General features: G+C 55.6%; 1 protein-coding gene across 1 annotated transcript in view; it reads left to right on the forward strand.

Annotated features, from left to right (window-relative positions):
- Positions 1–22602, forward strand: part of Nwd1 (NACHT and WD repeat domain containing 1) — a 31525-nt gene extending 8923 nt beyond the window's left edge. The window contains exons 5-18 of the mRNA XM_004873266.3: positions 2102–2305; positions 3633–3792; positions 5442–5559; positions 6208–6366; positions 7934–8131; positions 8402–8524; positions 9827–10026; positions 11200–11472; positions 11848–11947; positions 13380–13534; positions 15721–15997; positions 16779–17329; positions 18572–18677; positions 19740–22602. Of these exons, the coding sequence (XP_004873323.3) occupies positions 2102–2305; positions 3633–3792; positions 5442–5559; positions 6208–6366; positions 7934–8131; positions 8402–8524; positions 9827–10026; positions 11200–11472; positions 11848–11947; positions 13380–13534; positions 15721–15997; positions 16779–17329; positions 18572–18677; positions 19740–20035 (2920 nt within the window). The 3' untranslated portion in view covers positions 20036–22602. The remainder of the gene's footprint in view (positions 1–2101; positions 2306–3632; positions 3793–5441; positions 5560–6207; positions 6367–7933; positions 8132–8401; positions 8525–9826; positions 10027–11199; positions 11473–11847; positions 11948–13379; positions 13535–15720; positions 15998–16778; positions 17330–18571; positions 18678–19739) is intronic.
- The last annotated feature ends 3286 nt before the right edge of the window (positions 22603–25888 follow it).

Below are 25888 nucleotides of genomic sequence, written 5' to 3' on the forward strand. Positions count from 1 at the left end.
TGATGATACACCACGCAGGGATGCTGGCTCCTCCGTCCACCTGTGGATGGACCCTGGGTTGTCCCCACCTGCTGGCCATCGGGACAGATGCTGCTGTGAACAGCAAGTGGATACGCGGGTTTCAACAGGTGTTTGGAGTACATTGAAATTGTCAATTGGATTGAGTTTCTGGCCTGGTTAAGTCCTTCTGGAGACTTCTTGTTGCTTTTATTTTTTATTTTTGAGACAAGGTCTCACTATGTAGCCCAGGCTGGGCTCAAACTCATGGCAATCCTCCTGCCCCAGCCTCCTGTGTGCTGGGATCACTAGCATGTCCCACCACGCCTGGCTTCCCATTGCTTTCGGGAAAAGTATTCGAACTCCTCACCAAGGCCTTGCCGAGGCGGCCACCTCCCCTCGCACCGTCCCAGCCCAGACAGCGCCTTCTCGGGTGCCCGCTGGCTCCAGAAGCCGGATCTCTGTGCCCCACCTGTCTCTCCTCCATGGTGCCTGGCTCTTCCACCAGCACTTGGTCCCACCGCTTCTTTGTGGCCTTTTTCCTACCTGGCTCCACCCCAGCCCCATGGGTGCTGTCGTAGTCTGCCTGTGCACATCCTCTTTTTTTTTTTTTTTTTTTTTTTTGGTACCGGGGATCGAACTCGGGTCCTTGCACTTGCAAGGCAGGCAGTGAAACCACTGAGCTAAATCCCTGGCCCTGCACATCCTGTTGAAATTCTAACCCTGGGGTGGTCTTGGGAGGAGGGGCCTCTGGAGGTGGCCCGGTCTTCAGGCCGAGCCCTGTGCCAGTCGGCTTTCGCATCGCTGTACAGAACTCCCAGCACCACGACTGAAGGATGGGAGGCGTAGTGGCTCACAGTTCCAGGGGGTTCAGTCCATGGTCAGTTGCTCCAAGGAGGAAAGGGCATAGCAGAGGGGCCTGGCAGGGGACTGCTGCTCACAGCATGGCGGCCAGGAAGCAGAGCAGGAAGGGAGGAGCTGGGGACAAGAATTTGGTGACCTCCTCTGGCCAGGCCCGGCCTCCTCATGGAAACTTCAGCCGTGGGCTCCCCATGGCGGAGCCCACAGAGGAGCACAGACCCCGCGATTCCATTGCCCTCCACACAGGAGGCTTCGGGACAGCTCAGATCTGACCCCGCCACCCCAGGACTGGGGTCTGTGCCTAACAGACAAGCCCCGGAGCCCCTGTTTCCCCCACCGTATGTGGATGCAGCAGAAGCCCTGTACAGCCCGGAGACTGGGGCCTCAGATGCGGGCACTGCTGGCATCTCGGTCTTGGACTCACAGCTCCCAGGGCTGCAAGGCACAAGCATGTGGTGCCCCGGTCGCTGAGGGACACTGCCTCATGACTGCAGCCTGAGCACACAAGACCGGTGTGGCTTGAGCATCCCCAAGGGGCCCTGTGTTGAGATTTACCTCCACTGAGAGGGATCCAGAGGGCAAAACTTAACCCAGGCATGCTGTCCAGGCCGGGCGTTGGGAGGGACTGGGGTGACCCTGGGGTCCCTGTGACCTGGCCCTGGTGGCTTTCTAAGAAGCAGGACAGACACCAGGACACAGGAGCCACTCCGGTCTCTCCCCATCCCCTGAGCACCTCAGGACTCTGCCAGCAAGAAGGCCACCCGCAGATGTGGCCCTGGGCCTTGGACCAGAGCTGTGAGCAGACAAGCTGCTACCCTACACCTTCCCCAGCCTGAGCATCGAGTCTCAGTGGCAGAAAACACGCATGTGTACGACCGTGTGGCCTGCTGGCCCCAGAGCCTAGCGCCGGCCACAGGCAGATGCCGGGAACTCCTCCCTCCTTCTCCTGCTCTGACACGCCCGCCTGTCATCTGGGAGGCTGAGGCAGGAGGGTCGAAAGTTCCAGCCCAGCCTGGACGACCTAGGGACTGAGCAAGACACTGTCTCAGAACAAAAAATTGAGAAGAGCTGAGGATGCAGCAGAGTTTGAGGCCCTGGGAGGGGCGGGAGGCCCTTGTTCTGTGCCTGCACGCACAGGAACCCGAGGGAAAGCGTCCTGGGGGGGCGGTACCATGGGAAGCTCGGGGCGCGCTGGGCACCCTGCACTGCAGAGTGGCCGCTGCACCCAGCCCTCTCCCCACAGGCATGGGCTGGCAGAGGCGGAGCTGAAGGACGTGCTGTCGCTGGATGACGAGGTGCTGCAGGCCGCCTACCGGGCCTGGACGCCGCCCAGCCGGGAGCTGCTGCGCTTCCCTCCCCTGCTGTGGGTGCGGCTGCGCAGGGACCTGGACCACTGCTTGTCCCGGCGGCCCATGCACGGCACCACACTGCTGGCCATCGCCCACAGGTGCGCAAGGGCAGCAGGACGCTGGCCAGCCACCCGCAACCTGGGCTCAGAGACCGACCCATCCGCGTCCCCACACCTGGGAGTGGGGTCAAGTTTGCACGGAGATCCGGGCCCCCACACCAGGGATGAGAAACTAACTCACTTGTTGGAATTTAAAAAAAAAAATGTACAGCTGGGCGTGGTGGCGCACACCTGTCATCCCAGCACTCGGGGAGGCTGAGGCGGGAAGAGTGCCACAAGGCCACAGCCAGCCTGAACTCAGAGCAAGGCCTGGTCCTAGGACTGAAATGCTGAGGATGGAACCTAGGGCCTGAAGCCTGCTAGACAAGCGCTCACCACTGAGCCACATTGCAGCCCTTTTTATTTTATTTATTTACTTATGATAATGGGGATTAAAGTAGTTACACCCCAGCCCCTTTTAAAAAAGTTTTGAGGCAGGATTTTGCTAAGTCACTCAGGTCTTGAACTTGGGATCCTCCTGCCTCAGCCCCGAGTCACCTGGTCATAGGCATACACACCACGCCTGCTGCGGTTTTGCTTTCCATGCTTTCCCTGGTCGTGGGGCTGGAGCCCAGGGCTCCACACGTCCCAGGCAAGTGCTCAGCTTCTGAGCCACAGCTTCAGTACCCGTTTAAGACTGCGGTGAAGGCGCATGACAAACAGTTTGCAGCCCTCAAGTGCACAGCTGAGCCCCGCCCCCAGCCCCTGAAGGCCGCCAGTCCACTCCCCGTGGCCTCTCTTGCTCCAGACACTTCACATCCATGGGGTCACATGCCGTGTGGCCTTGTGGGTCTGGCTGCTGCCACTCAGTGTCATGGTTCCCATCTCCTCCATGTTGTAGCTGTGCCAGGGCTGTTCTCCTTTTCTTGGCTTTGTAGTACTCCACTGTGTGAAGGACTCCCCTTGTGTTGATCCGCTCACCTGCCCACAGAGGTCTTTCCACTTTTCAGCTATTGTGCGTAGTGTTGCCATGAACATATGTGGTTAAGTTTTCTTTTCTTTTTTGGTTCTTTTTTACTTATTTGTTTTCTTGAAGTCAGGGTCTTGCTAAATTCTCCAGGCTGGGCTTACCTCGGTCTCCTAAGCCCTGGGGTGACAGGCATGCACCCCCACAACCCGCTTCCAAAAGCTCCTTTCTAAATTCCACGTATTTAAGCGAGAGGGAACGGGCCAATTTAGGGACCTGCAGTAAGTGACAGGGATGGCAGTCCCCAGGCAGCAGGCCCCAGAAGGTGTGCAGCATGGCCAGGCGTCCAGCCAGGGACCCGGGTGGCTGCCTCTGGGCTCACCGCGTCCCGAGACACCAGCCTGTGTCCGCGCCCCGCAGGCAGCTGGCCCAGGTGGTCCGAGAGCGCTACCTGTCCCCACCTGAGGCGGCCGCGAGGCACAGCGTCCTGGCCGACTTCTTCGCGGGCACCTGGAGCCAAGGGACCAAGAAACTCATCACTCTGCCGCGTGTGGGGGGGCCGCTGAGCCTGGACCGGAAGGTGAGCACCACCGCCCGCCCCAGTCCCCTGCGAGCACAACTTGGGGTGGGCGGCCGCAGAGGACAGGCCCAGACCTCCAACTCTCCAGGGGAGAAAAAAATCCCAACACCTGGAAACATTAAAACCGCCCCTAGCCGGGCATGTGGCACACACCTGCCATCCCAGCACTCTGGGAGGCTGAAGCAGGAGGACTGCAAGTTCAAGGCCAACCTGGGCAATTTAGCAAGACTCCGCCTCAAAATGAAAATGAAAAGGCCGAGGGCCGGGGATCTAGCTCAGTGGTTCCACCGCCTGCCTCGCGAGCCCAAGAACCCGAGTTCGATCCCTGGTACCAAAAAAAAAAGAAAGAAAGAAAAGGGCTCAGGTATAGCAGAGAGGAAGAGAGTAAGCCTCGCATGGGTGAGGCCCTGGTTCTGTCTCCAGCACTGCAAAAAGAAACAAAGACTGAGGACACCTCTACCTAGCATCTGCATCCCTCTGTCATTCCCCGTCTACCCGCCCTTCCCTTTGTTAGGCCTCGAACATCCTCCCCTGTGAGTTCTTCAGTCCGATGTGATTTCCAATCATGCTGTCCTCTAATGTATCAGGCACTTAAAAAAAAAACAACTAACACTTTGCCAGGCTTGGCGGCGCACGCCTGTCATCTCAGCTACTCAGGAGGCTGAGGCAGGAGGGTCTCAAGTTTGAGCCCTACTGGGAAAACTTAGGGAGACCCTGTCTCAAAATGAAACGAGCTGGGGCGTTGGTCAGTGGCAGAGTGCCCGGAGCTTCTGTCCCTGTGCGGAAAGAAACATTCTGTTCACGAGCGCGTGGTCATCACAGACCACAGAGTCCGCCAGGGAAGTCGAGCCTGCCCTCCCCACCGTCCTCCGGCCCCCCACGGGTCCCCGGAAGGTGATGTCTCTGGACCATGGTTTTCATTCTTTCACTGCAGCTGGACTTTTCTTTTTTGCTGGTCTCCCCCGGGGCCCTGAGGCCAGGTCAGGGAGGGTTCTCTGCTCCACCTTTCTCCTCTGGAGCTACTCAGACTCTTCCTGGCTCCTCCTGTGTGCCCAGAGTCCCCGCGGCACCCCTTGTCCTCACGTCTGGGGTGCAGTCTGACCTCTCTAGTCTCCAGCACCAGCACATCCTCCCAAGGAGCCCCCTGATGCTCCACCCGGCTCTGCCTCTCCTCTGACACCTCCCATAGCTCCCCAGTGCCTCCTGTCATGTCCCAAAACTCTTCCTGTTCTCTCACAGCTCCAGGTCTTTGCCTCTGCCATTTTTGCTTGCTTTTTCTTGGAGAGTGGGTCTTGCTATGCTGCCCAGGCTGGACATGGACTCTGAGGCTCATGCGATGCTCCTGCCTTAGCCTCCTCAGCAGTTAGGACTACAAGTGTGTGCTGTGGCACCTGGCAATTCCACTGCTTTCTGACGCATTTGCCGGACAGACTCCTGCTCATCCTCCGAGGCCCAGCTCAGTGCCCCTCTTTGAAACCTCCCTGTCCCAGGCAGTGCCTCGCCCTGCTTCAGGACACCCAAGCCTGGGGCTCCTCACTCTGCCCAACCCGACTTGGGAGGACAAGAACATGGGCCACTGCATCCCCTGCTGCAGTTTGTGGAGTGGGTGAGCGACCTCGTGCCCCAGCCCTTGTTCCCCAACCCTGCAGGTGGCCCCACAGCCCCTGTGGTTCTCAGACTCCGTTGCCAATGAGCGGAAGCTGGCGGAGCTGCCCCTCCACCTGCTGCATGCCGGGCGCACCAGGGAGCTGCTGCAGGATGTGCTGGGTGAGCACCATGCTCCACACCCAGGGCTGCCAGGGTCCAGATGGGCTCAGTGGTCATACTGCAGGGCAGGGGGCTCCAGGCTAGGAGTCAAAGCCAGGCTGCTCAGCACTCTGCAGCCCACAGCGCACAGGGCATCCATGCCAGACAGCTGGTTACCTGGCCTCTGATGATGGCACACAGGGAGAAAAAGCCTGCCTCAGAGCAAGAGTCTGTTTGTCCATTCTCCATCCACCCATCTATCCATGTATTCTGTATCCAGCCATATATCATCCATGTATCCATTCTTCTCTTGATCCATCCAGCATCCACTCATCCACCCATCCACCCAGCCATCCATTCACTCATCCATCCATGTACCATTCTATCCATCCATCCATGCATCCATCCGTCCATCCATCCACCCACCCACTCCTCCTGCCCTGTGATTCTGAACCTCAGGACCTTCTGCCCCATCTCTGGAGACCCTTGTTGGTTCTGGGACCTTTCAGATGGGGTTTCCGCCTGCTGTGGTGGCAGCAGGGCCCTGCCCACCCCCACAGTGTGCAGTGCAGCCCCCACCAGAGTGGGCCAGGCCAGAGTGTGTCCCACTGGGGGGGAGCTGGGAGGAGACAGGGGTGACACTGAGCCCTGCCTGCCCTGTGCCTGCAGGTGACATGAGCTGGCTGTCCTGCCGGCTGCTGTCTGGTGGCCTCGATGCCCTGCTGGACGATGTGGACCTGTGTGTGCCCCACGTGGACAGCCCGGAGCTGGGCCTGCTGCGTGAGGCCCTCGAGCTCTGCCGCCCAGCCCTCGAGCTCCGGGGCACAGGTGAGTGGCTGACCTGGCCGGGGCCTCTGCCCTGCCAGGGGCTGTTTTGCCTTAGCCTCTGGGCCCCTCGCTCCTGGAGCCACTCCCAGTTCTGAACTGACCTGGGCCACCCCTGCCACCTGCCCACACTGTTCCCTGGAAGTTCCAGGCAGCATGGACAGCTCAGGAAATGGCACCTGCACCTACTGCAGGAGGAAGAAGCTCCCGCAGGCAGCTTACCCAGGGCCGTCTGCTGCTGTCCAGTGACCAGAAGGGCTGCTTTGTGGAAGATTAGCGCTCTGCTTCCCGGGGCTCCAGGTCCTTGGTTCTTGTGATCTGTCCTGCTGCAAACACAGGGATCTACACAGACTGTCTTTTCTAGCATTGAGGGTTGAACCTCGGGCTTCACACTGAGCCGTGTACCCAGAACTTCTTATTTAATTATATTTTGAGACAGGGTGTTGCTAAGTGGCTAATTAGCCCAGGGTGGGCTGGAACTTGCAACCCTCCTGCCTCAGCCTCCCACAGTGCTGGGATGCCAGGACTGCGGCAGCCACTGTTCCCCGGTGTGGTGCATGCTAAGCAAGCACTCACTAGTGAGCTACACGCCCACCGTCCAATTTCCCCAACATTAACATTTTATTTTCCCTATTTTGCTTGATCTTTTTTTTCTTTTTCTTCAGTGTTAGGGATGGAAACCAGGGCCTCTGCACTGAGCTGCATCCCCAGCCCTTTTTATTTTTATTTTTTATTTTGAGACAAGGTCTCCCTAAGTTACTAAGTTTCCCGGGCTGAGCTCAAACTTGCCATCCTCCTGTGTCAGCCTCCCTGAGTCCCCGGATGACAGGCGCCCGCCGCTGTACCCAGCTTAAACTGACCACCAAAACCGTTTGTAAGCGTCCCTTGGGTGGCTTTAAGAATAGTCGTAGGCAAAGCACTGAGTCCTCGCAGCCGCGACCTCCCGCTGTCCTCGGTTCCCCTCGGCTGCCAGCAGGGGCGGCATCGGGCCTGGAGCAGCCCTTTTTGCAGCGGCCCACGCGGGCGGCGATCAGAAGCTCTGCGGGGACCGCACCTTGAGACTTCTGTGCAGAACCTGTGCTAACCCCGCGACCTCCCAGGACCCAGGGCCGCCCGGGTTAAACGCGGGGCTTGTAGGCCCGGACCGGCGGGACCTTTGCGAGTCCCTTGATTGACAGCCGCGGCTCCTCAGTGGGGACCAATCCCGCCACCAGGGGGCGCCGCGGGACCGGGCCTCGCCCCGCACCTGGAGGACGTGCGAGGCCCGGATAACAGGTCCGAGCTCCCTACGGTTCCGCGAAGGCCGCGGTGTCGCTGGGAGCGGAGCTTCCTTCCTGGGCTGTGTTAGGCTACTGGGGACGGAAGCCGGGGCTCCCCCACGCGCGACAGGAGCCCCACCCCCAGCCCTTTTGGTTCATTTGGAGACAAGAATCTATGGGCTCAAACTTTCAACCCTCCTGCCTCAACCTCGGAGAGTCTGTGTCTGCAAAGGCTGGGAGCCTGGAGGCAGCCTGGGCACAGCGAGGCGGCAGGGACACTCAGGCGGTCACCCTCCCTGTGCCCTCTGCAGAGAGAAGTGTGCTGTATGTGGAGCTGCTGGCCCGGCTGCAGGCCTTTGCCGCCTCGTGCCCTGTGCTGCTGGGGCCGCTGAGTCAGCAGGCCCAGGCCTGGCTCCGCGCATGCCCGCACCCTGTGCTGGTGCCGCTGGCCCCGTGTCTGCAGCCCCCGGGGGGGCCCCTGTGCACCTCCCTCACCGGCTGTCACAGAGGTGGGTGTCCCGGGCAGCAGAGGCGGGCGGGTCCCCTGACGGATGCCAGCCGCCAGTGCCGACTGGTGCTGCCCTGAGACTGCAGGGCCCTGGGGTAAATGTGCTAATGAGCCCGGGCTGGGACACTGCCGCTCCCCTGAGCCTCTGCCGCACGGCAAGGGACTGAGCCCACCTGTGCCTCTGTTTGCCCATCTGCGGGGGGGGTGCGATTCAGGGTCCCGAAGCAGAGACGTGGGCGCTGAGGCTCGGCCGCCGCCCTTGTGGCCACAGGTGTCACCGCCCTGGCGTGGAGCCCGCAGGAGCGGCTGCTGGTGGTGGGCGCCCAGGACGGCATGGTGACCGTGTGGGACGTGGAGGAGGCACGCGTGACCCACATCCTCACAGGACACGCAGGTGGGCACGGGGCAGACAGACCCAGAGTCCTAGAGAGGAGCAGACTCGGCTCTGTCCCCACAGCACTTAGAGCTCCCGAACCAGCGGCAGCCAGGCGGGGCAGGGCGGTGCACAGCTACGACCCTAGCTGCGCAGGAGGCTGTAGCAAGAGGATCCCAAGTGCAAGGCCAGTGTGGGCCACTTAGAGAGATCCTGACGCCAAATAAAGAGTAAACAATGGATTAGGGATGTGGCTCAGTGCGAAGGCCCTGGATTCAGTCTCCAGTACCACAGAGAGACAAAAAGGAAGAAGGAAAGAGAGAAAGTTAGTTTGGTCAAAAGATTCTGGGTTCAACCATGAGTAGCACAAAAAAGAAAACCAGTTGCGCCTTCTGATTGCATTGGGATTAAATTCCCCGGGATAATTTGGGGAGACACTGATTCAAGCCATAGCACATTATAAGGCTTTCATTTCTCTTCTGTTTTCGCCCCTTACTAGGGATGCACCCCAGAGTGCTGGGATGACCAGTCCACCGCGCCACGTGGCAAACTCTTACTATTTGTTGTCAGACAAACACTAAACAGTTTATTGAAGGGCCAGGGACTTAGCTCAGGGGTGCTGTGCTGGCCTTGAAAGTGAAAGGTCCTGAGTTGAATCCCCGGTACCAGGAAAAAACGTTTTATTGAGAACCTGGAAGCCACCATGGATGTGAATGGTTTGGAGAGGGAAGGTCTGCTACTGGCTTCATGGTGGCTTCCCGGAGCTGGACATGAGGTTGCAGGGATTGTGGGAGGAGGTTGTCACTGGGAGCCGTGACTAAGCATCAAATTATAAAAATGTACAGTGCGTAAATTGTGTTCCAACAATGCAGCATAGACTGATGAGTTTCCAACACTTGGCTCTTCCCTGAGATCTTAGAAATTGATGTCATCCTGGTCAGGCATGGGTGCACGTCTGTAATCTCAGCACTCGGGAGGCTGAGGCAGGAGGATCCCTGTGAGTTTGAGGCCAGCCTGGGTTGCATAGTAAATTCACAGCCAGTCTGAACTACATAGCGAGACTGTCTCAAAACAGCAACAACAACAATTAGATACCTTCCGGACACTATGCCTTTGTAAAATTCAGGCCTCTGTTTATCGTAAATTCGGTGTCTGGGAGGACTGATTGAACCCCAGCCCTCTGTTACATTTTTATTTTTCTTCCCTCTCCATGGTTTCCTGCTTGAACCTACCCATCTTGTCTTTGGAAGCCGGGTGTCCCCGCCCATGGCACCGTGGCGATGAGGGCGGAGTGCCCAGCTCATGTCCCGCGTCCTGCCGCAGGAGAGGTGACCTGCCTGGCTGTGCTTGCCCGGGAAGCGCTGGCCGTCTCCGCCTCCAGGGACCGCACGCTGTGCCTGTGGCACCTGCTGTCGGGCCGGGAGAGGTTCACCCTGCGGGACACAGGCACCCCGGACCCCCAGACCTGCCGCCTCCACCTGGACGAGGCTCAGGGCGTGGTGTACGCAGCCTGGAGCTCACAGGTAAGGCGCAGCTGCCCTGCTGGGTCAGACGAGCCAGGACCATGGTGCCCAGAGGAGGCAGGGGCCACTGCTGGGGGGCACGGTGGCAGGAAGTGCGGAAAGGGTTTCAGACGTTACCCTTGGCCTCTATGATCTCAGCCAGCTTTCCAAGACCTCAAAACTTGAGACTTTTGAGCGTCTCTCATTTGGTTACTGCAGGGCTACACAGTCCTCTGAAAGTACCATTTTACTGCTGCTGGTGCTGAGATGAGTCTCACTGTGCTGCCCAGGCTGACCTCAAAGTCTAGATCCTTCTGCCTCAGCCTCCTGAGTATAGCTGGGGTTACAGGTGTGCACCACCATGCCTGGCTCCACAATATATATATATTTTTTGGTACCAGGGATCGAACTCAGGTCCTTGCGCTTGTGAGGCAGGTGGTGGCACCGCTGAGGTAAATCCCTGGCCCACTCATTGAGTTTTTTGAGACAGAGTCTCAGTATGTAGCCCAGGCTGGCCTTGAACCTGCAACGATTCTCTCACCTCAGCCTCCGAGTGCTGGGATCACAGGCAGGCACCACCACGCCTGGCCACACAGTTTCTATTTTTAAAGCTTTTTCTAAGCCCAGCTTTCAGGAGGCTGAGGCAGGAGGATCACTGAGAGTTCTAGGCCAGCCTGAACTACATAGTGAGACCTTGTCTTGGAAAGATAAAAACCCAGATTTTTCTTTTGGAATGATTTTGGATTTCTGGAAAAGCTCTGGCAGAGTTCCCGGCACCCTTCACGCAGCCTCCCTCATGCGCTGCCAAGGTCTGACGTCACACAGGTGTGCGGGTCCCGCTGAGATGTGAACGTCAGTTACGCTGCTGCTGGAACTCCAGGCTGCACTCAGTTCCATCAGGTCTTCCACGGGAGTCTTCTCATTATTCCAGAATCCAAAACAAGACCCAAAGCTCCTTTCTGTCCCTGAATCTGATCTGCAGCACTGGGAATGAAAGTCACAAACTATTGAAAAGAAAGGCATTTAGCTGGGTACAGTGGTGCATGCCTGTCCTGCTACTCGGGAGGCTGAGGCACGAGGATTGCTTGAACCCATGTATTCAAGGGCAGCCTGGGCCATACAGCGAGACCCCACGACTTGCACACATCTTGTCCTTGGTGTTCCCTGAGCTATGTCTCCCTCTCGCTCCGCTAGATCAGTGCTTGGAACCTGCAGACCGCGGAGCTGCTTTTCCGCATCCTTGGCGACGTCTCTGACCCCTGGGTGTACACAGCTGTGCTGGTGTCCCAGGCCCAGTTGTTGACCTTGTCCAAGGGCGGTGCCATCAGTGTGAGGAGCTCAGCCACTGGACAGCTGCAGGGGACACGGCCCCTGTCCAGCACACCAGAGGAGACCCCGTCCTGTGCAGTCCTGGTCCAGAAACAAGGAAGGCTGATCGCAGGGTTCAGCAGCGGCTCCATTGCTGTGGTAAGTGACTGACTACATGATCAACACTGCTTCCTCTCCAAAGTGCATGGAGGGCTCCCCCCACCCCATTTTCTTTCTTTTCTTTTTTCGACTTTTGGGGGTTTTTGTTTTGTTTTTTGAGACAGGGTCTTGCTATGCAGGCTGTTCTTGAACTTGTGGCGATCCTCCTGCCTCAGCCTCCTGAGTGCTGGGATGACAGGGGTGCCTAGGACTCTAACTATGTGAGATCCCCAGGGGTCCTTCCAAGGCACCGAGAAGTTCAAGGCCAATCCGGGCTCCATAGAGTTCAAGGCCAGCCTGAACTACAAAGCAAAACCAAAACCCTGGGTCCCGAGCGCGGCCACAGCGGTGCTGAGCCCGCCTGATTCTGGCCAGGTTTCCCCGGATGGCGACCATGGGGACCAGCAGCTGGAGAGGCTCCCGGAAGCAGTGTGTTTCCTGGTGCTGGCGGAAGACGAGTCCCTTCTGGCAGCAGGTAGTGCCTACCTCTCACCCTGGGGCTACAGGAGGAAATGGGTGGTGTTTGGGGGACATGAGGGGTTAGGTCAGAGGTCAGCAACGTCCTCTGCCAATGTTGCATCAACCAAGGGTTTCCAGCTCTGCCCAGAGGGGCAGCGCCTGCTGCAAGGACACCGCTGTGCTCTGCGTGCAGGAAGCCACCACAGGCATGGTGCACAGCCTGGGGCCAAGTGCTGATAAAACGTTATTGACACCAACATTTGAATTCTATATCATTTTCACGTGTCATGAAATGTCAATCTGTTTTTTCCTTGTAGTGCTGGGGCTAGAACCCAGGACCTCAAATGTGCCAGACAAGCTCTGTGCCACCGAGCTGCATCCTCAGCACTTACTATTTGTATTTTGGCGAGAGGTCTCCTTAAGTGACTTGAACTTGCAACCTGCTTGCTTCAGCCTCCCAAGCAGCTAGGATTGCAGGTGTACACCACCACACTGGCTTGATTTCTTTAAACTTTTAAAGATGTAGCCAGGCGTAGTGGTGCAGGCCTGTAATCTCAGCATTAGGGAAGCTGAGGCAGGAGGATCACCACAAGTTCAAGGCCAGTGTGGGCTACATAGTGAGTTCCAGGCCAGCTTGGACTACATAGTAAGACCTTGACTCAAAAAAACAAAATAAATAAATAAAAACTGGGGCTGGGTGTAGCTCAGTAGTGAGGACTTACTTAGCATACAGCGATCCATCCCAGCACTGCAAACCAGTCAACCAATCAATCAATCAGGTAATCACTCAGCCAACCGACCCAGCAAGGCCCATACAAAAGCAGGCAGCAGCGGGCATCTTGGTGGCACCGAAGGGTCCTCCACTCCCTGGCGTCGGGCTCTGTAGCCTGGAAGCGGCAGCCACCATCCTTGCCCAACAGCCGAGGGGGCTGAGTGAGCGGGAGGGCAGGGGTGACCCTGTCCGAGCCGTCCCGGGCCTGCAGTCCAGCAGGAAGACCGTGCCTGGGTCCTGTCCATCCCCTGGGGGCTCTGTGACTAACAGATGCTCCCAGCTGGCCCTGAAGATGATATCTGACTGACCCGTGATGGGGACAGGGACTTGTGGGCCCGAGGCTCTCTCCAGGTCGGCCCTGTGTCCCACGAACCAGGGCCACCGGTGCCCCCTCCCCTCATGCTCAAGGTGGGGACCGGAACCCTTACTTCTCCCTCCTTCCTGTCTCCCTCCTCCCTCCTTCCAAACCAGCCCTGCCTTCCACACGCATGTCTGTGGCGGTCAGTAAGGAACAGCTCTCCGCGCCTGCTGACGCCTGGAAGCCCCTCAGCATGGCGGGTGAGGGCCAGGCCCTGTCACCTTGGCCCTCCTGGACCCCTCTTTGGTGCGTCCTGGGTTCCCGGAAAGTCCGCATGGGCCGCCGGCTGAGAGCTGTCGCTGTCCTGCTGCATTTCAGGCTTTGGGAGATGCGTGCGGACATTTCTGGCCGACTCACAGGCCTTCCGCCAATTTCTGGCCACCGACTTGGAGCATGAGGACACGGTGGAGACGTCAGTGTTCGGGCCCCAGAACAATCTGATTGTCACCGGGTCCAGAGATGCGCTCGTTCAGGTGAGGGCAGCTGACCCTGCCCCGGCTCCGATGGGGACAGGGGACAGGCACTTGGGGCCTCCACACCCCATGCAAACCCTACTCCACATTTAGGGTCTCACGGGGTGGGGGGATGCGGGGCGCCCCCTGGGCCCCATGCAGACCGGGCAGGAATCACCGGTGGGCCAACAGAGAAGAAGCACCCCACCTGTGACCAAAACTTGGCGTGGAGCACAGGTGAGGAGGAAAAGTCCCAGTTCAGAGTTCCCAGGACTGACAAGGAAAGCACGCAGCAGCGGTGCAGTGGCACACACCTGTGACCCCAGCCACCTGGGAGGCTGAGGCAGGAGGATGTCCAGTTTGAGCCCAGCCTGGGCAACTTCGCGAGACCTTGTCTCAGACTAAAACAGAAAGGGCTAAGGCTGCAGCTCAGTGGTACAGCACTTGCTTAAAGCATCTGGGTCAAAATAAAGCAAAATTCAGGGAACAGAGCTGGGGGAGCAGCTCACTGGCAGAGTGCTGGCCTGGCACACGCAAGGCCCTGGATTCTATCCCCAGCACAAGAGAGAGAGACAGAGACAGACAGAGAAATGAGTTCTCCAACGTCTTGCTCTCGGGACTCCTCTGCAGTCTTTTGGGGTTTTTTTTGAGCCAGGGCCTCACCATGTAGTCCAGGCTGGCCTTGAACTCACTATGTAGCCCGGGCTGGCCTGGAACTTGCAGTGATCCTCCTGCCTCAGCCTCCTGAGTGCTGGGGTGATGGGCGTGAGCCTCCATGCCCGGCTGTCTGCAGTTTTAGACATGACTGAGGAGCCCAGAGAGCCTCGGCTGGGTAAGACTCTGTACGCACGCGCTGGCGGCACCTTTCTGGGGTGGCCTGTGACAAGGAGAGATCAGGGTGGAGACAAAAAGCCAGAGCGGGAGGCCCCGCCTCCTTGCCAGGGCCCCGCCCACTTCCAGCCAGGCCCCGCCCCTTAAAGGTGCACCCCCTCTGATAGCCTCACTTGGGACCAAGGTCCCAACGCATGCGCATTAGAGGATGCGCCACTGCAGCACGCGTGTGGGCACGCGTGTGGACACGCGAGGTGACTTGGGGGGGGACTTCAGGGTTACAGCAGCATCAGAGTCCCGCCTGTCTCTCCTCCAACCTGACGTCCCGGGGCACCTCAAGACCATGACGCTAGCACCAGGAACCCCGGGACCGCATCTGCAGGGGGCCCGGTCTCTCCGGTTCCTCACCCTTGTCCTTGTCCACTCCAGGACCCGGCCCCGGCCCCGCATCATCAGGTGACCAGGAGGCAGCCCCCAACCCCGTGGGCTCTCATTGGCACCGCGCGTGCGTGGGCTGCGACCTCGGGGAAGAACTCAGCTTCCTGAGACAGAAAAAGCGTGCGTGTGTGTCCGTGTGTACACACGTCTTCACACGCACACACGCACCAACATGTACACACGCAGACGTGTGTGTTCACAGGCTTTGCACGCATGCACAGGCGCATGCGCGTTCCTACATGCCTGTCCATTCATGTGTACACAGGTCTGACACGCCGAGGCATGCCCGTGCACGTGTGTTCATGGAAACACTGGCCTGGTTTCACATTTCCCAGCCTCTTTAGCGTCTGTCTTACTAGAAGGCAGCAGGGCTCACTCTTGACTGGACCCTCATGTTTATCTCGATGCCTGTCACAAAGCTTCTGGAAAACTCTACCACTTAGAGCAGAACAGGCCACTCAACTCTTGGAGCTAACTCTTAGGAAAGCAGTTTTTTGGTTTTTTTTTTGTCTTTTGGATGGTCTCACTGTGTTATTCAGGCTAGTCTTGAACTCCTAGGCTCAAGGGATCCTCCTGTCTCAGCCTCCTAAGTAGCTGGGATGATAGACAGGTGCCCTTGTGCCAGCTTGAACACAGGTTTGATCTTGCAAACACCTTGAAGGGGCCCGGGGGGTGCCCACCAGGGGTTCTCACGCTTTGAGAACCACCGCGGCATTTGCTTGGGGAGCTAAGGGTAAGTTTAAGAGGCCGAGGCAGGAGGATCACCATGGCTTCATAGAGAGATCCTGTCTGAAAAAACAAAAGACAAAAAAAGAGGCTGGGGAGATGTGGAGGGCCTTGCGTGGCAGCCTGGGACTTAAGCGCAGGCAACAGGCCAGCGCAGGCATCCGGCCTCCCGTGGCGGAGGACACACCCACCTGCCTTCCTGTCCCCTCCAGGTGTGGAGCCTGTCTGAGCAGGGGACCCTGCTGCATGTCCTCGAGGGCGTGGGCGGCCCCCGGAGCCTGCTGGCCCGGGCCGGGGCCCTGGTGGCGTGCGCATCCCAGCAGTCCTCCTCCCTCAGGGTCTGGGACCTCAGCTCCCTGCAGCGGCCGCAGCCCCCCGCGCCCTTCCCAGACCGCGCGGGCCTCATCGCCCTGTCCCACCACGGGAGCTTCGTCTACTTCCCCAAGGTCGGAGACAAACACAAAGTCACCGTCTGGGACGTGGCCGAAGGTCTGTGGGACAGCAGCCCAATCCTTTCTGTGGGGAAGGACGGAAGTGCGGTTTAGGCTCAGGAGGCTAAAACCTGGGGGTGGGGGACGCTTAGGCAGCAGGCGGTCAAGGCCGGTTCAGGAGCCTGGGGGTCCGACCCGTGCTGGTGGGCTGGGTGTCGGGAGGCCAGGCAGCTTCTGGACTCCTGGCTGCCCGGCCTCTTAGGGACCATCCCATGGCAGAGACGGTGGGGGGGATTTATTTAGAGGCAGGGCCTCACTGAGTGGCCCAGGCTGCACTTGAATTTGTGATCGCCCTGCCCCAGCCTCCCAGAGTGCCAGGGCGATGGCTTGCACCACCTGCCAGCCGGGACCAGGCTTTTGGGCCCTTTCTCCGCCAGTCGTGGGCTGTGGGTGCCCATGGGGAGGGTGCAGTGCCCAGGCCTTTCCAGGTGAGGGGCTCCCTCCGGCAGAGGGCACCACTTGGTAGAAGACGAAGCAGGGGGCACCCTGGGCTCTGGATGAGCCAGCGGTTGAGGGGCCTGGACATGGCACCAACGGTACCTGCAACACGGCCCGTGGAGAGATGGAGAAATGCAAGGCTGAGGCAGGAGGGTTGCAAGTTCCAACCCAGCTTGAGCAACAGCAGCTTAGCAAGACTCTGTCTCAAAATAAAAAACACAAAAGGGCTGGGAATGCAGCTCAGTTCAATGCTCCTGGGTTCCGTCCCCAGTGCCTCGAGAAAGGAAAGCCACCCAGGGTGCTGGATGGCACCCTGATGAACCCTGGCTCCTCCCTGGCAGGTGAGGTACAGGACACCCTGGACGCGTCCAGTGAGGTCCGGTGCCTGGAAGTGGCCGAGGGGCCCAAACTCCTGTTTGCGGGGCTGTCGTCGGGGGCTGTGCTGGTGTTCCCGCTGGACTCGAGGCAGGATGTGCTGTGTGTGCCCCCGCCCGAGGCCCGCAAGCCAGTCGTGTGCATGGCCCTGAGCAAGCTCGAGGACCGGCTGGCCATCGCCTACGACAACACCGTGCTGGTGCTGGACGTGGAGCCCGGGGACCCGTGCCCAGCCATCGAGGGGCCTGCATACACCTTCTACACGCAGCTGCCCGAGACCATCGCCAGCGTGGCCGTGCTGGGTGACCACCGTGTGCTCTATGGCATGACCAGCGGTGACCTCTTCCTGTACGCATGTTCTGACTCCCAAGTGTTCCCGCTCGAGGCCCACAGCAGCCGAGTGACCTGCGTGGATGTCAGCCACAGCGAGCAGCTGGCAGTCAGCGGGTCCCAGGAGGGCCGCCTATGTCTCTGGGACGTGGGCACGTGTGCGTGCAGGCTGGAGCTGGGCTACACGGTGCGTGCCCACCACCCTGCCCCTGCCGGGTGGGCCTGAGCAGCCGGGGGTGCAAATTCCACTCCCAGCTGGGCAAACCTTGTCTCAAACTAAAAAAAGGGCTGGAATGCCATTCAGTGGTACAGCACCCCTGGGTTTGAGGCTCAGTAACAAGACAAAACAAAAACCCCAGCAATCAAGAGAAATACAGGCTGAGGGCCAGGGATTTAGCTCAGTGGCACCGTGCCTGCCTTGCAAGCACAAGGTCCTGAGTTCGATCCTTGGTACCAAAAAAAAAAGAAAAAGAAATACAGGTTGAGTGTCCCTTATCCAAGATGCTTGGGACCAGAGTGTCCTGGATTGGGAATCTTTTCAATTTTGTAATATTCACATATCTCTAAGGAGATACCTTGGGGATGGGACCCCATCCAAACAGGAACCTCATTTGTGTTTTATAAACACACAAATCTCATTTTATATAATATTTTTAACAATTCTGTCCATGACAGGAAGTTTCACAGTGTGGAATTTTCTACTCCTGGGTTTCCTGTTAGTCTTAAAAACATTTGCATTTCAGAGTATTTCAGATTTGGGATTCTTATTCTGTGATTCCCTTTTCCTCTTCTAGGGCCTAATTGGGGATCCCCCAACATTTTCATTTTTCTTTTTTTTGGTACTGGGGATCAAACTCAGGACCTTGTGCTTTCGAGGCAGGTGGTGGAGCCACTGAGCTAAATCCTCAGGCCCCTCACCCCATTGTTTTCTTTTCTTTTCCTTCTTTCCTTCCTTCCTTTTCTTGTGGTGCTCGGGATTGAACTCAGGGGCTCATGTGTGCTAGGCAAGTGCTTTACCACTGAGCTACACCCCAGCTCTTTATGTTTTATATTTTATTTTGAGTCAGGATCTCACTAAGTTACCTAAGCTGGTCTCAAACTTGTGATCCTCCTGCCCCAGGCTCCTATGTAGCTGAGATTACAGGCATGTACCACTGTACCCAGCCTGTAATGTTTCTAGCACACAACTTTTAATGCAGTGAATTCATAGTGAACATTTGTATGACAAGGTAATTTACGCTCTCTGATGGAGAGACCTAGCACCACTCAGACCCCTCTCTGAAGTTGTTCTTGGTCCTAGGAACCCCATCCCCCATCTTTCTGGGTTTTCCTTTGATCCAGCCCATGGGGGGCTCAAAACCTGGCTCTGAGGGCTGGTCCTCGGCGACTTCTCTCATGGCATCTGGATCCCGCGGTCTGTTTTGAACAGAGCTCCTACTGCCCCGGGGTGCGATGCGTCTGCTTCTCGAAGGATGACAAATACGTGTTCTCAGGCTTGCAGGACCGCTCCGTCATCGTCTGGAGCGCAGTGGACGGTGAGTCTCACTCTAGGCCAGGCCTGAGCCTTGATCTGGATGCCAAGGGCCCTGCGGTGGATCCTGACTCCTAGAGGCCCCTGCCACAACTCCTCTGGCCAGGAGAGAGGACTCCTGGCTCTCTGATGAGAGATCTGCATGTGGTCCGAATGACCTCCTCCCCAGACCCAGCCTCCAAGCGTGAGAGGGCCTCTTGTGGACCCCTGTATGAGGGATGTGGCCGTGGGTGCTGCAGAGGGCTAGATATCTGTGCTGGGGTGGGGTTCATGTGGACATGGGTGAAGGCCCTCAAGGTGGGAAGAGAAAGGGTCTGAGCCACAGATGGCAGGGGCCTGGCTGTTCGGTGCTGCAACATTCTAGCTGTCAGTCTGAACCTGACCTTCCAGGGGTTTCTGAAGGCACCTTCTTAAATGTAGGAGGATAGAACATATTTTATTTCATAGTTTATGCACTAGATTTGTAGTCACTCTATATGTTTTTCTGTGGTGCAGTGGATGGAACCCAGGGCCTTCGTGCTGAGCTACACCCCAGTGCTTTTTAAATTTTTCTTTTTTTTTTAATTTTTCATTTTGAGACAGGCTCTAAGTCACTAAGTTGCCCAGGGTGGGCTCAAACCTGCCATCCTCCTGCTTCAGCCTCTGGAGAGTGCCAGGATGACAGGCATGGGCGGGTATGCTGATACCCTGTAGGCGAATGCAATGTAGCAAAGATGCCAGGCAGTCAGTCACAGAAGGCTCAGAAGCCAAGGTCCAAGGATGGTGGCCTTAAAAGCCCAACCTGACCCAGTTCATAACCTCTTTTCCTTCTCTAATAATAACACTAACTGACCCATGTCAGGTCAGAGACCTATACAAGGAACCTCTAAATCTTCAAAATTCCCTTGAGTGGGTAGGTTTTGCCAAGGGAATTCCCACTCTCCAGATGAAAGGAGGGTCGCCCTGGAAGGTTCCTTGTTATGCTGGGCTGGTACAGGGTATGGCAGGGACTCTCCTTCCAGGCAGCCAGCTGTGGAGCATGGAAAGGGGGACCCTGTACCCTAGCTTTCTTGTCTTCACTCCACAGGGACGCTACTGGCCACCCAGTTTGTCCACGCAGTGGTGACCAGAATCATCCCCACTTCTAATGGCTTCATTGCCCCCACAAGCCATGGCTACATCCTCCGGAATCGGTTCCAGTGCCCAGCCTCCAGGGCCTCACAGCAAGACCCCCTCAGGAACTTCCAGAAGGCGGTGTGGAGGGTCAAATGGAGGCAGAGGGAGGAGCTGGCAGCGGGAGCCCCCCAGGACTCGGAGTCAGAGGCGGCCCAGGGAAGGGAGGCCAAGCACAACAAGCGCTCTCAGGTCTGCCGGATTGTGTGAGGCTGTTCATATGGCAGCGGCACCAGAAATGGCTTTCCTGGAGGACAACGGGCCCCAAGGCCTCAGGGCATTTTCCACTCTTCCATTCCTTTCCTTCCCATGAGACGCATTACTCAGACCTACAGCTCCAGGTTAGCAACATGCTGGCCAATGCCCTGCGGGCTCCACGTTCAGTAGAAAGAGCGCTTGGGTTCCCAAGAGTGGCAGCCAGGGGCTGGCCCCGCTTCCATTGGCTCGGATTGGCTGAACGCTCACCCTTGAACCAATCACCAACACAGCACTTTGATTGGCTGGCCGGATCTAATGTCCACTACTGGGCTAAGGCTGGGGATGAAATCCACACGCGGGAAAGGGGCAGGGGCTATGAAACCGGCCAGACCACCACTGAGGGGACTGCAAGGTTCTCCAGTCTGTGATGCCGCAGACCTGTCCTTGTTCCCCCTCACAGCCCCTACTTCGAGGAAGGCAGGAATTTGAGTCCACTTTACAGATGGGGACACTGGCCTTGCAGAGGTGACTCGGGCTTGCTCCAGGTCACGAGTCTGAGGTGTGAGCGCTCTGAGTGGTGACAGCCAGGAGCTGTCTGTCCCGACCCTTGTGGCCCGGCCAGGCCCATGTACCTTTCCCAGTAGGGTCTACTTCACAGCAGGGCCTGGCAGGGACTGCAGCAGCCTCCGCCCCGCTATCAGAGCTTCCTTCACTGCTGCACAAAGCCAGAAAGCTAGATCTTATTATTATTACTATTATTTTTTGGTATTGGGGATCGAACTTGGGTCCTTGCGCTTGCGCAGCAGGCGGTGAAACCACTGAGCTAAATCCCCAACCCTCAGCTAGATCTTATTATACCAGATGTTCCCATTTGTAAAAGTTGGCCATCAGCTCAAATGTGTACCCATAGGCACCCTGGGCCTGTCTGTCCCTGGTGCATGAGGTGACTTCAGGGCTCACGCTGGCATTAAAATAACAACCATGTTATAGTTCCTGAGCCCCAGTCCCTCAATCCCTAACTTCTGGGGTACAGATGCTCTTATGGCTTGCATGCACCTTCTCTCTGCTCATGGCCTTCTGGTCGCTCCCCTTGCATCTGTGCTTTTGCTATCACGATAGGAGGGTTCAAGCTGCCCAGGTCCCTCCTGCCCTCTGCTGGATTCTACAGAAATTCCAAAACACAACCCTGGGAAAAGAGGCATTTTTTTGTGGCAACAGGATGGAACCCAGGGTTCATACTGCTAGGTAAGGGCTCCACCGCTGAGTTCACCCCAGCCCAGAAAATAAAGCTTTTGAGCTTGATGAGACTACTGTTTCACTCATCCATTTCCCAAACCAGGGCTCCAGGGAGCCCTGGAGAGTTCCACAAATATTTGCATCCACTTCTAAAATATTTTAGGGGCTGAGGATTTAGCTCAGTGGTGCCAGTGCCTGCCTCGAAAGCGGAAGGTCCTGAGATCGATCCCCGGTACCAAAAAAAAAAAATTTAAATTGGCCAAGTGCAGTGGGGTACACCTGTAATCTCAGCTCCTTGGGAGGCTGAGGCAGGCAGCGCCTAAGTTTGGGGCCAGCCTGGGCAACTTAGCCAGACTTTGTCTCAAACTAAAAAAGCAATTTTTAAAAGGGCTGGAGATGCACCTCAGCGGTAGAACACTTGCCTACCATGTAGGAGGCCTGGGTTCAATCCCAGTGCTGAAAACAAAGTTAAGCTGTCATTTAAAAATATATTTTCACGGGCACGGGGCAAGAGTCCTTTTAGATTTTTAACTTAGGTTTATTAACATGTATTAATGTACATATCAATGGGGTTCAGATGCTATGCATAAAGTATGCACTAATGAAATCCAGGCTCCATGTAGCCAACCCCATTCCCAGCTTGAAGTGACCGCTGGTGAACACTCAGGCAGGCTTCTTTAGCTGCCACATGTGAGAGACGGCGTGTGGTTCTTGTCTTTTGTGTCTGGCTTGTTTCATTTCACATGATGATCTCTACTTCCATCCACTGTGCTGTGAATGTCAGGGTTTCATTCTTTGTGGCTGAATAACTTTCCACTGTGTACGTACCTCACTCTTGGGTGCCTACTTTAAGCCATAGCCAAAGGCAGCATCTTTCAGGGAGTTGGGGATTGCTAATTTAGGATTATCCTGCCATCCATACTTAACTAAAGAACTCATGTAGATTGTAAAAGGGAGCCTTTAAAAAATAAATAGCTACACCTTGCCACCCCTTCTCTGGGACTCAGGAATTTATGTTGTGCAGAAATAAAGTGGATGTTGTGACAATGTAAAACTTCATCTCCAGCTTCTGGTTTGAAATCTGTGTGTGTCCCTGAATACAGATGCGGTGTCAGTCGCTCTGTGTGTCAACAGTCATGTGGCCTTTGTGACAGGACACACTCTGAGAAATGCAGGGGAGGCGGCTCCACCATGCGTGACCATCAGTGGGGACCTGACATTGCTGACAGTGAGATCTTACGGGACCCACTTGGGTCCCTGGGCTGTCCCTGACCAGAATGCCACTACCCAGCACAGGACTACTAATGTGACACAGAAAAGATATTTTTACTAATAAAATGCTACTTGAAATGGTTGCTTTGATTTCTTTTTTTTTTTTTTTTGCTTTGATTTCTTTATTTTATTTTATTTTATTTTTTGGCAGGGGGTTTTCATTTGACAAAGTTTCGTTTGCTTTGTTTGTTGGCTTTGGTTGCTAAGACAAAATGCCTGCTATATCGATTTAGCAGGAGAAAGGTTTGCTTCTGCTCATGGCTTTAGCAGGTTGGTCAATGGTTGCTGGCCCTATTATTTGGCCCCGAACCTCGTGGTGCGGGGCATGGGGATGGGGCAGAGCAGCTCACTCCATGGAGGCCAGGAAGGAGAAAGAGAAGGGAGAAGGGGCCGGCGTCCTAACATCCCTTTCGAGGTCACACCCAATGACCCCACTGCCTCCTACTGTGCCCCGCCTCTTAAAGGGCCCATCACCCCCCAATAGTGCCATCAGCTCAGGCCTGAACCTTTAACATGAAACCCTTTGGGGACACTAAAGTTCCAGACCATAAAAGTTGCTATGGATGTTTGGCCGTCACTGTTCTGTGGAGAACATGAGCTTGCATGAGGCCTCCCAAGCACAGCACAGTCATGACAGCATGGTCATTTCTGTCCCCACCTTTCTCTCTTACAGCTGCATGTGATTGTAGAATGGACCACATCAGGTGGGGCTCTTTTTGACACACTTAGCAATTACTCCTGGACGACAGAAGTGAACTAGACTGTCCCGAGGCGGCTGGAATATCCCGTCTCGCTATTGTTTCCTTAACACAGCTATTTCCTTGATGAAAATGTTCAACCCGTCTCACCACATGGCTTTGCTATATAAAACATCTTTGAAAAGTGGGGTGAGTAGGCCATCCACTTGCCGGCCCCTGTCTGTCTCTTTTAGGCAGAAGCTTTCTTTCTCCCAATAAATTTTTCCTACTCTTAAAAAAAAAAAAAAAAAGAAAATGTTCAAACCCACAGCAAAGACATGGGATCTTTAAGAGGTAGAGCCCAGTGGGAGGAAGTTTGGTCATTGGGGGTGTGGCCCTGGAGGGATTGTGGGATGCTGATCTCTCCAGTCTGTTCCTGGGTCTCCAGGAACTGAGCAGTGTGGCCCCACCCTGGGCTCCTACCATGATGTGGTCCTCCCCACAGCCCGAAAGGAGCAGAGCCCATGGTCATGGACTGAACCCCCACAACTGTGAGCCTGAATGAAACTTTCCTGTTTTCTGTTGGGCATCTCAGCTGTTTTGTTATAGTAGCAAAAAGCCAACTCATGGGCCGGGGATTTAGGTCAGTGGTTTCGCCGCTTGCTCTGCAAGCAGAAGGACCCGAGTTCGATCCCTGGTACCAAAAACAAACAAACAAACAAAAAAGCACAAGGTCCCAACTTTGATCCCCGGTACCAAATAAATAAAAAGCCAACTCATACTCTGGCTCAGTGCCGAGATGCAGCAATTGCCCTGCCACTGTCAGTCCCTGACTTAAGCACCCTACAGTGAGGTCCAGGCTTGGGGTGGACCCAGAGAACACCCATCTCCAGCACACAACTGAAGAGGCTCTAAGGGACATAGCCATCAACACAATGGCCCAATGGTAAGTACTTGCCTTCCTTGCATTCACCCCTAGGTTCCACCTTTAGCAAGGAAAATAATTTTTTTTTTTTGGTACCAGGGATCGAACTCAGGACCTTGCAGTCTCGAGGCAGGTGACAGAACCACTGAGCTAAATCCCCAACCCTATTATCTTATTTTGGAAAAAAAGATTAAAATTTAAATACATGATGAACAAAATAGCAATTTTTATTTCTTTATTTATTTGACTTTTGGAGACTGGGACCTGGTGTGTAGTTCAGGCTGGACTTGAACTCACTCTGTAGCCCGGCTGGCCTCAAACCTGGGTGATCCTCCTGACTCAGCCTCCTGAATGCTGGGATGACAGGCATATGCCACTGAGCCTGGATTTAAGAGTTTTTGTTTGTTTTTTGGTACAGAGGATTGAACTCCAGTCCTTGCGCTTGCACAGCAGGGGGCAAAACCACTGAGCTAAATCCCCAGCCTTAAGAGTTTTTAATAGGGATTCCAGAGTGAAATGTCCCCAATTCAACCCAAAACATCTCTTATAGCTATTTCTTTCTTTTTTTAAAGCAAAACATTTACTGGTACATTTTAGACATACATAATGATAACATTCATCATAGGGAATTTGTACCAGTACATGATTTATCTTGCTGCTTTTTTTCCTCTATTCCTCCCCTTTTATACAAAAGCTTTGTTTCCATTCTTTCCTTCAATTTTCTCTTTTTCTTGTCTGTCTTTCAATCTAGAATCCAATCAGGATGGCTGCACACATTACATTTGGACATTGGAGGTGTTCTGTGTTTTGTTCTTTTATATTCTGGAGCAGGGATTGGCAAATTACACCAGCAAATCCTCTTTCTCTCTTTCTTTCTTTGTTTCGAAGTGCCAGGGCCTCCCACCAGCTGATGCTCTACCGCTGAGCCATGCCCCAGCCCTCCTTCTTGTTTTTGTAAATAAAGCTTTATCAGCACATGGCTGTGCTTGCCAGTAGGTACTGCGTGCAGCTACCCTCCTCCTCGGTGTCAGAGCTGAATAACTGGAACAGAGAACAAACTGTCTCAAAGCCACAAACACTGACAATCTTGTCCTTGCTAGATAATAAAGAATAAAAATGTCAGCTTTTTGTCTTAAGCCCTGATTAAAATTCAAGGTGAACATCTGTTTTCAGGCTTGGCTTTTGGATGTGAGGGCGACCTGGCTACGACATCTGTCACCCCCTTGATTGGCAGGGGTGGTCCGGCTGACCTGGCTGGCTAGCCAGGGTCCCCTTTCTCCCTCACCACTCCATGTGCACCTCCCACCCCCACCCCTGCAGCTGTGCTCAGTGGATGAGGACGCAGCCGGATAGAGGAGGATGCTTCCCGGTCAAGGGTATGTGAGTAGCTGCGCTCCCTTCTAGAACCTCCAAACAAGCTCTCAAATAAACTTCACCTTTTAAAGAGCAGCTTTAGATTCACAGCAAAATTGAGTGGAAGGCACAGAAGTTTCTCAGGCCCTCTCCCCACAACCACACTCTCCCCATTGTCAGCATTTCCTGCAGAGATGTTTGTTACAGTGAGTGAACATCCATTGACAGGTAACTGTCACCAAGTAAACTTTGTAATTTTTTTTTTGATGTTCTGAAAGCTGTGTTTATTCAAGTATCAATTTACATTCTGCAAAATCTACTAAACATGAGATCTGACAAATGCATAATCATGTAACCACCACCATAATCAAGTAGAACAATTGTGGAACAAGATGTGAACAA

Source organism: Heterocephalus glaber, unplaced genomic scaffold, assembly GCF_053883595.1.
Source record: "Heterocephalus glaber isolate CG9 unplaced genomic scaffold, H.glaber_assembly_v1.0 deba00001761, whole genome shotgun sequence".
NCBI lineage: Eukaryota > Metazoa > Chordata > Mammalia > Rodentia > Bathyergidae > Heterocephalus > Heterocephalus glaber.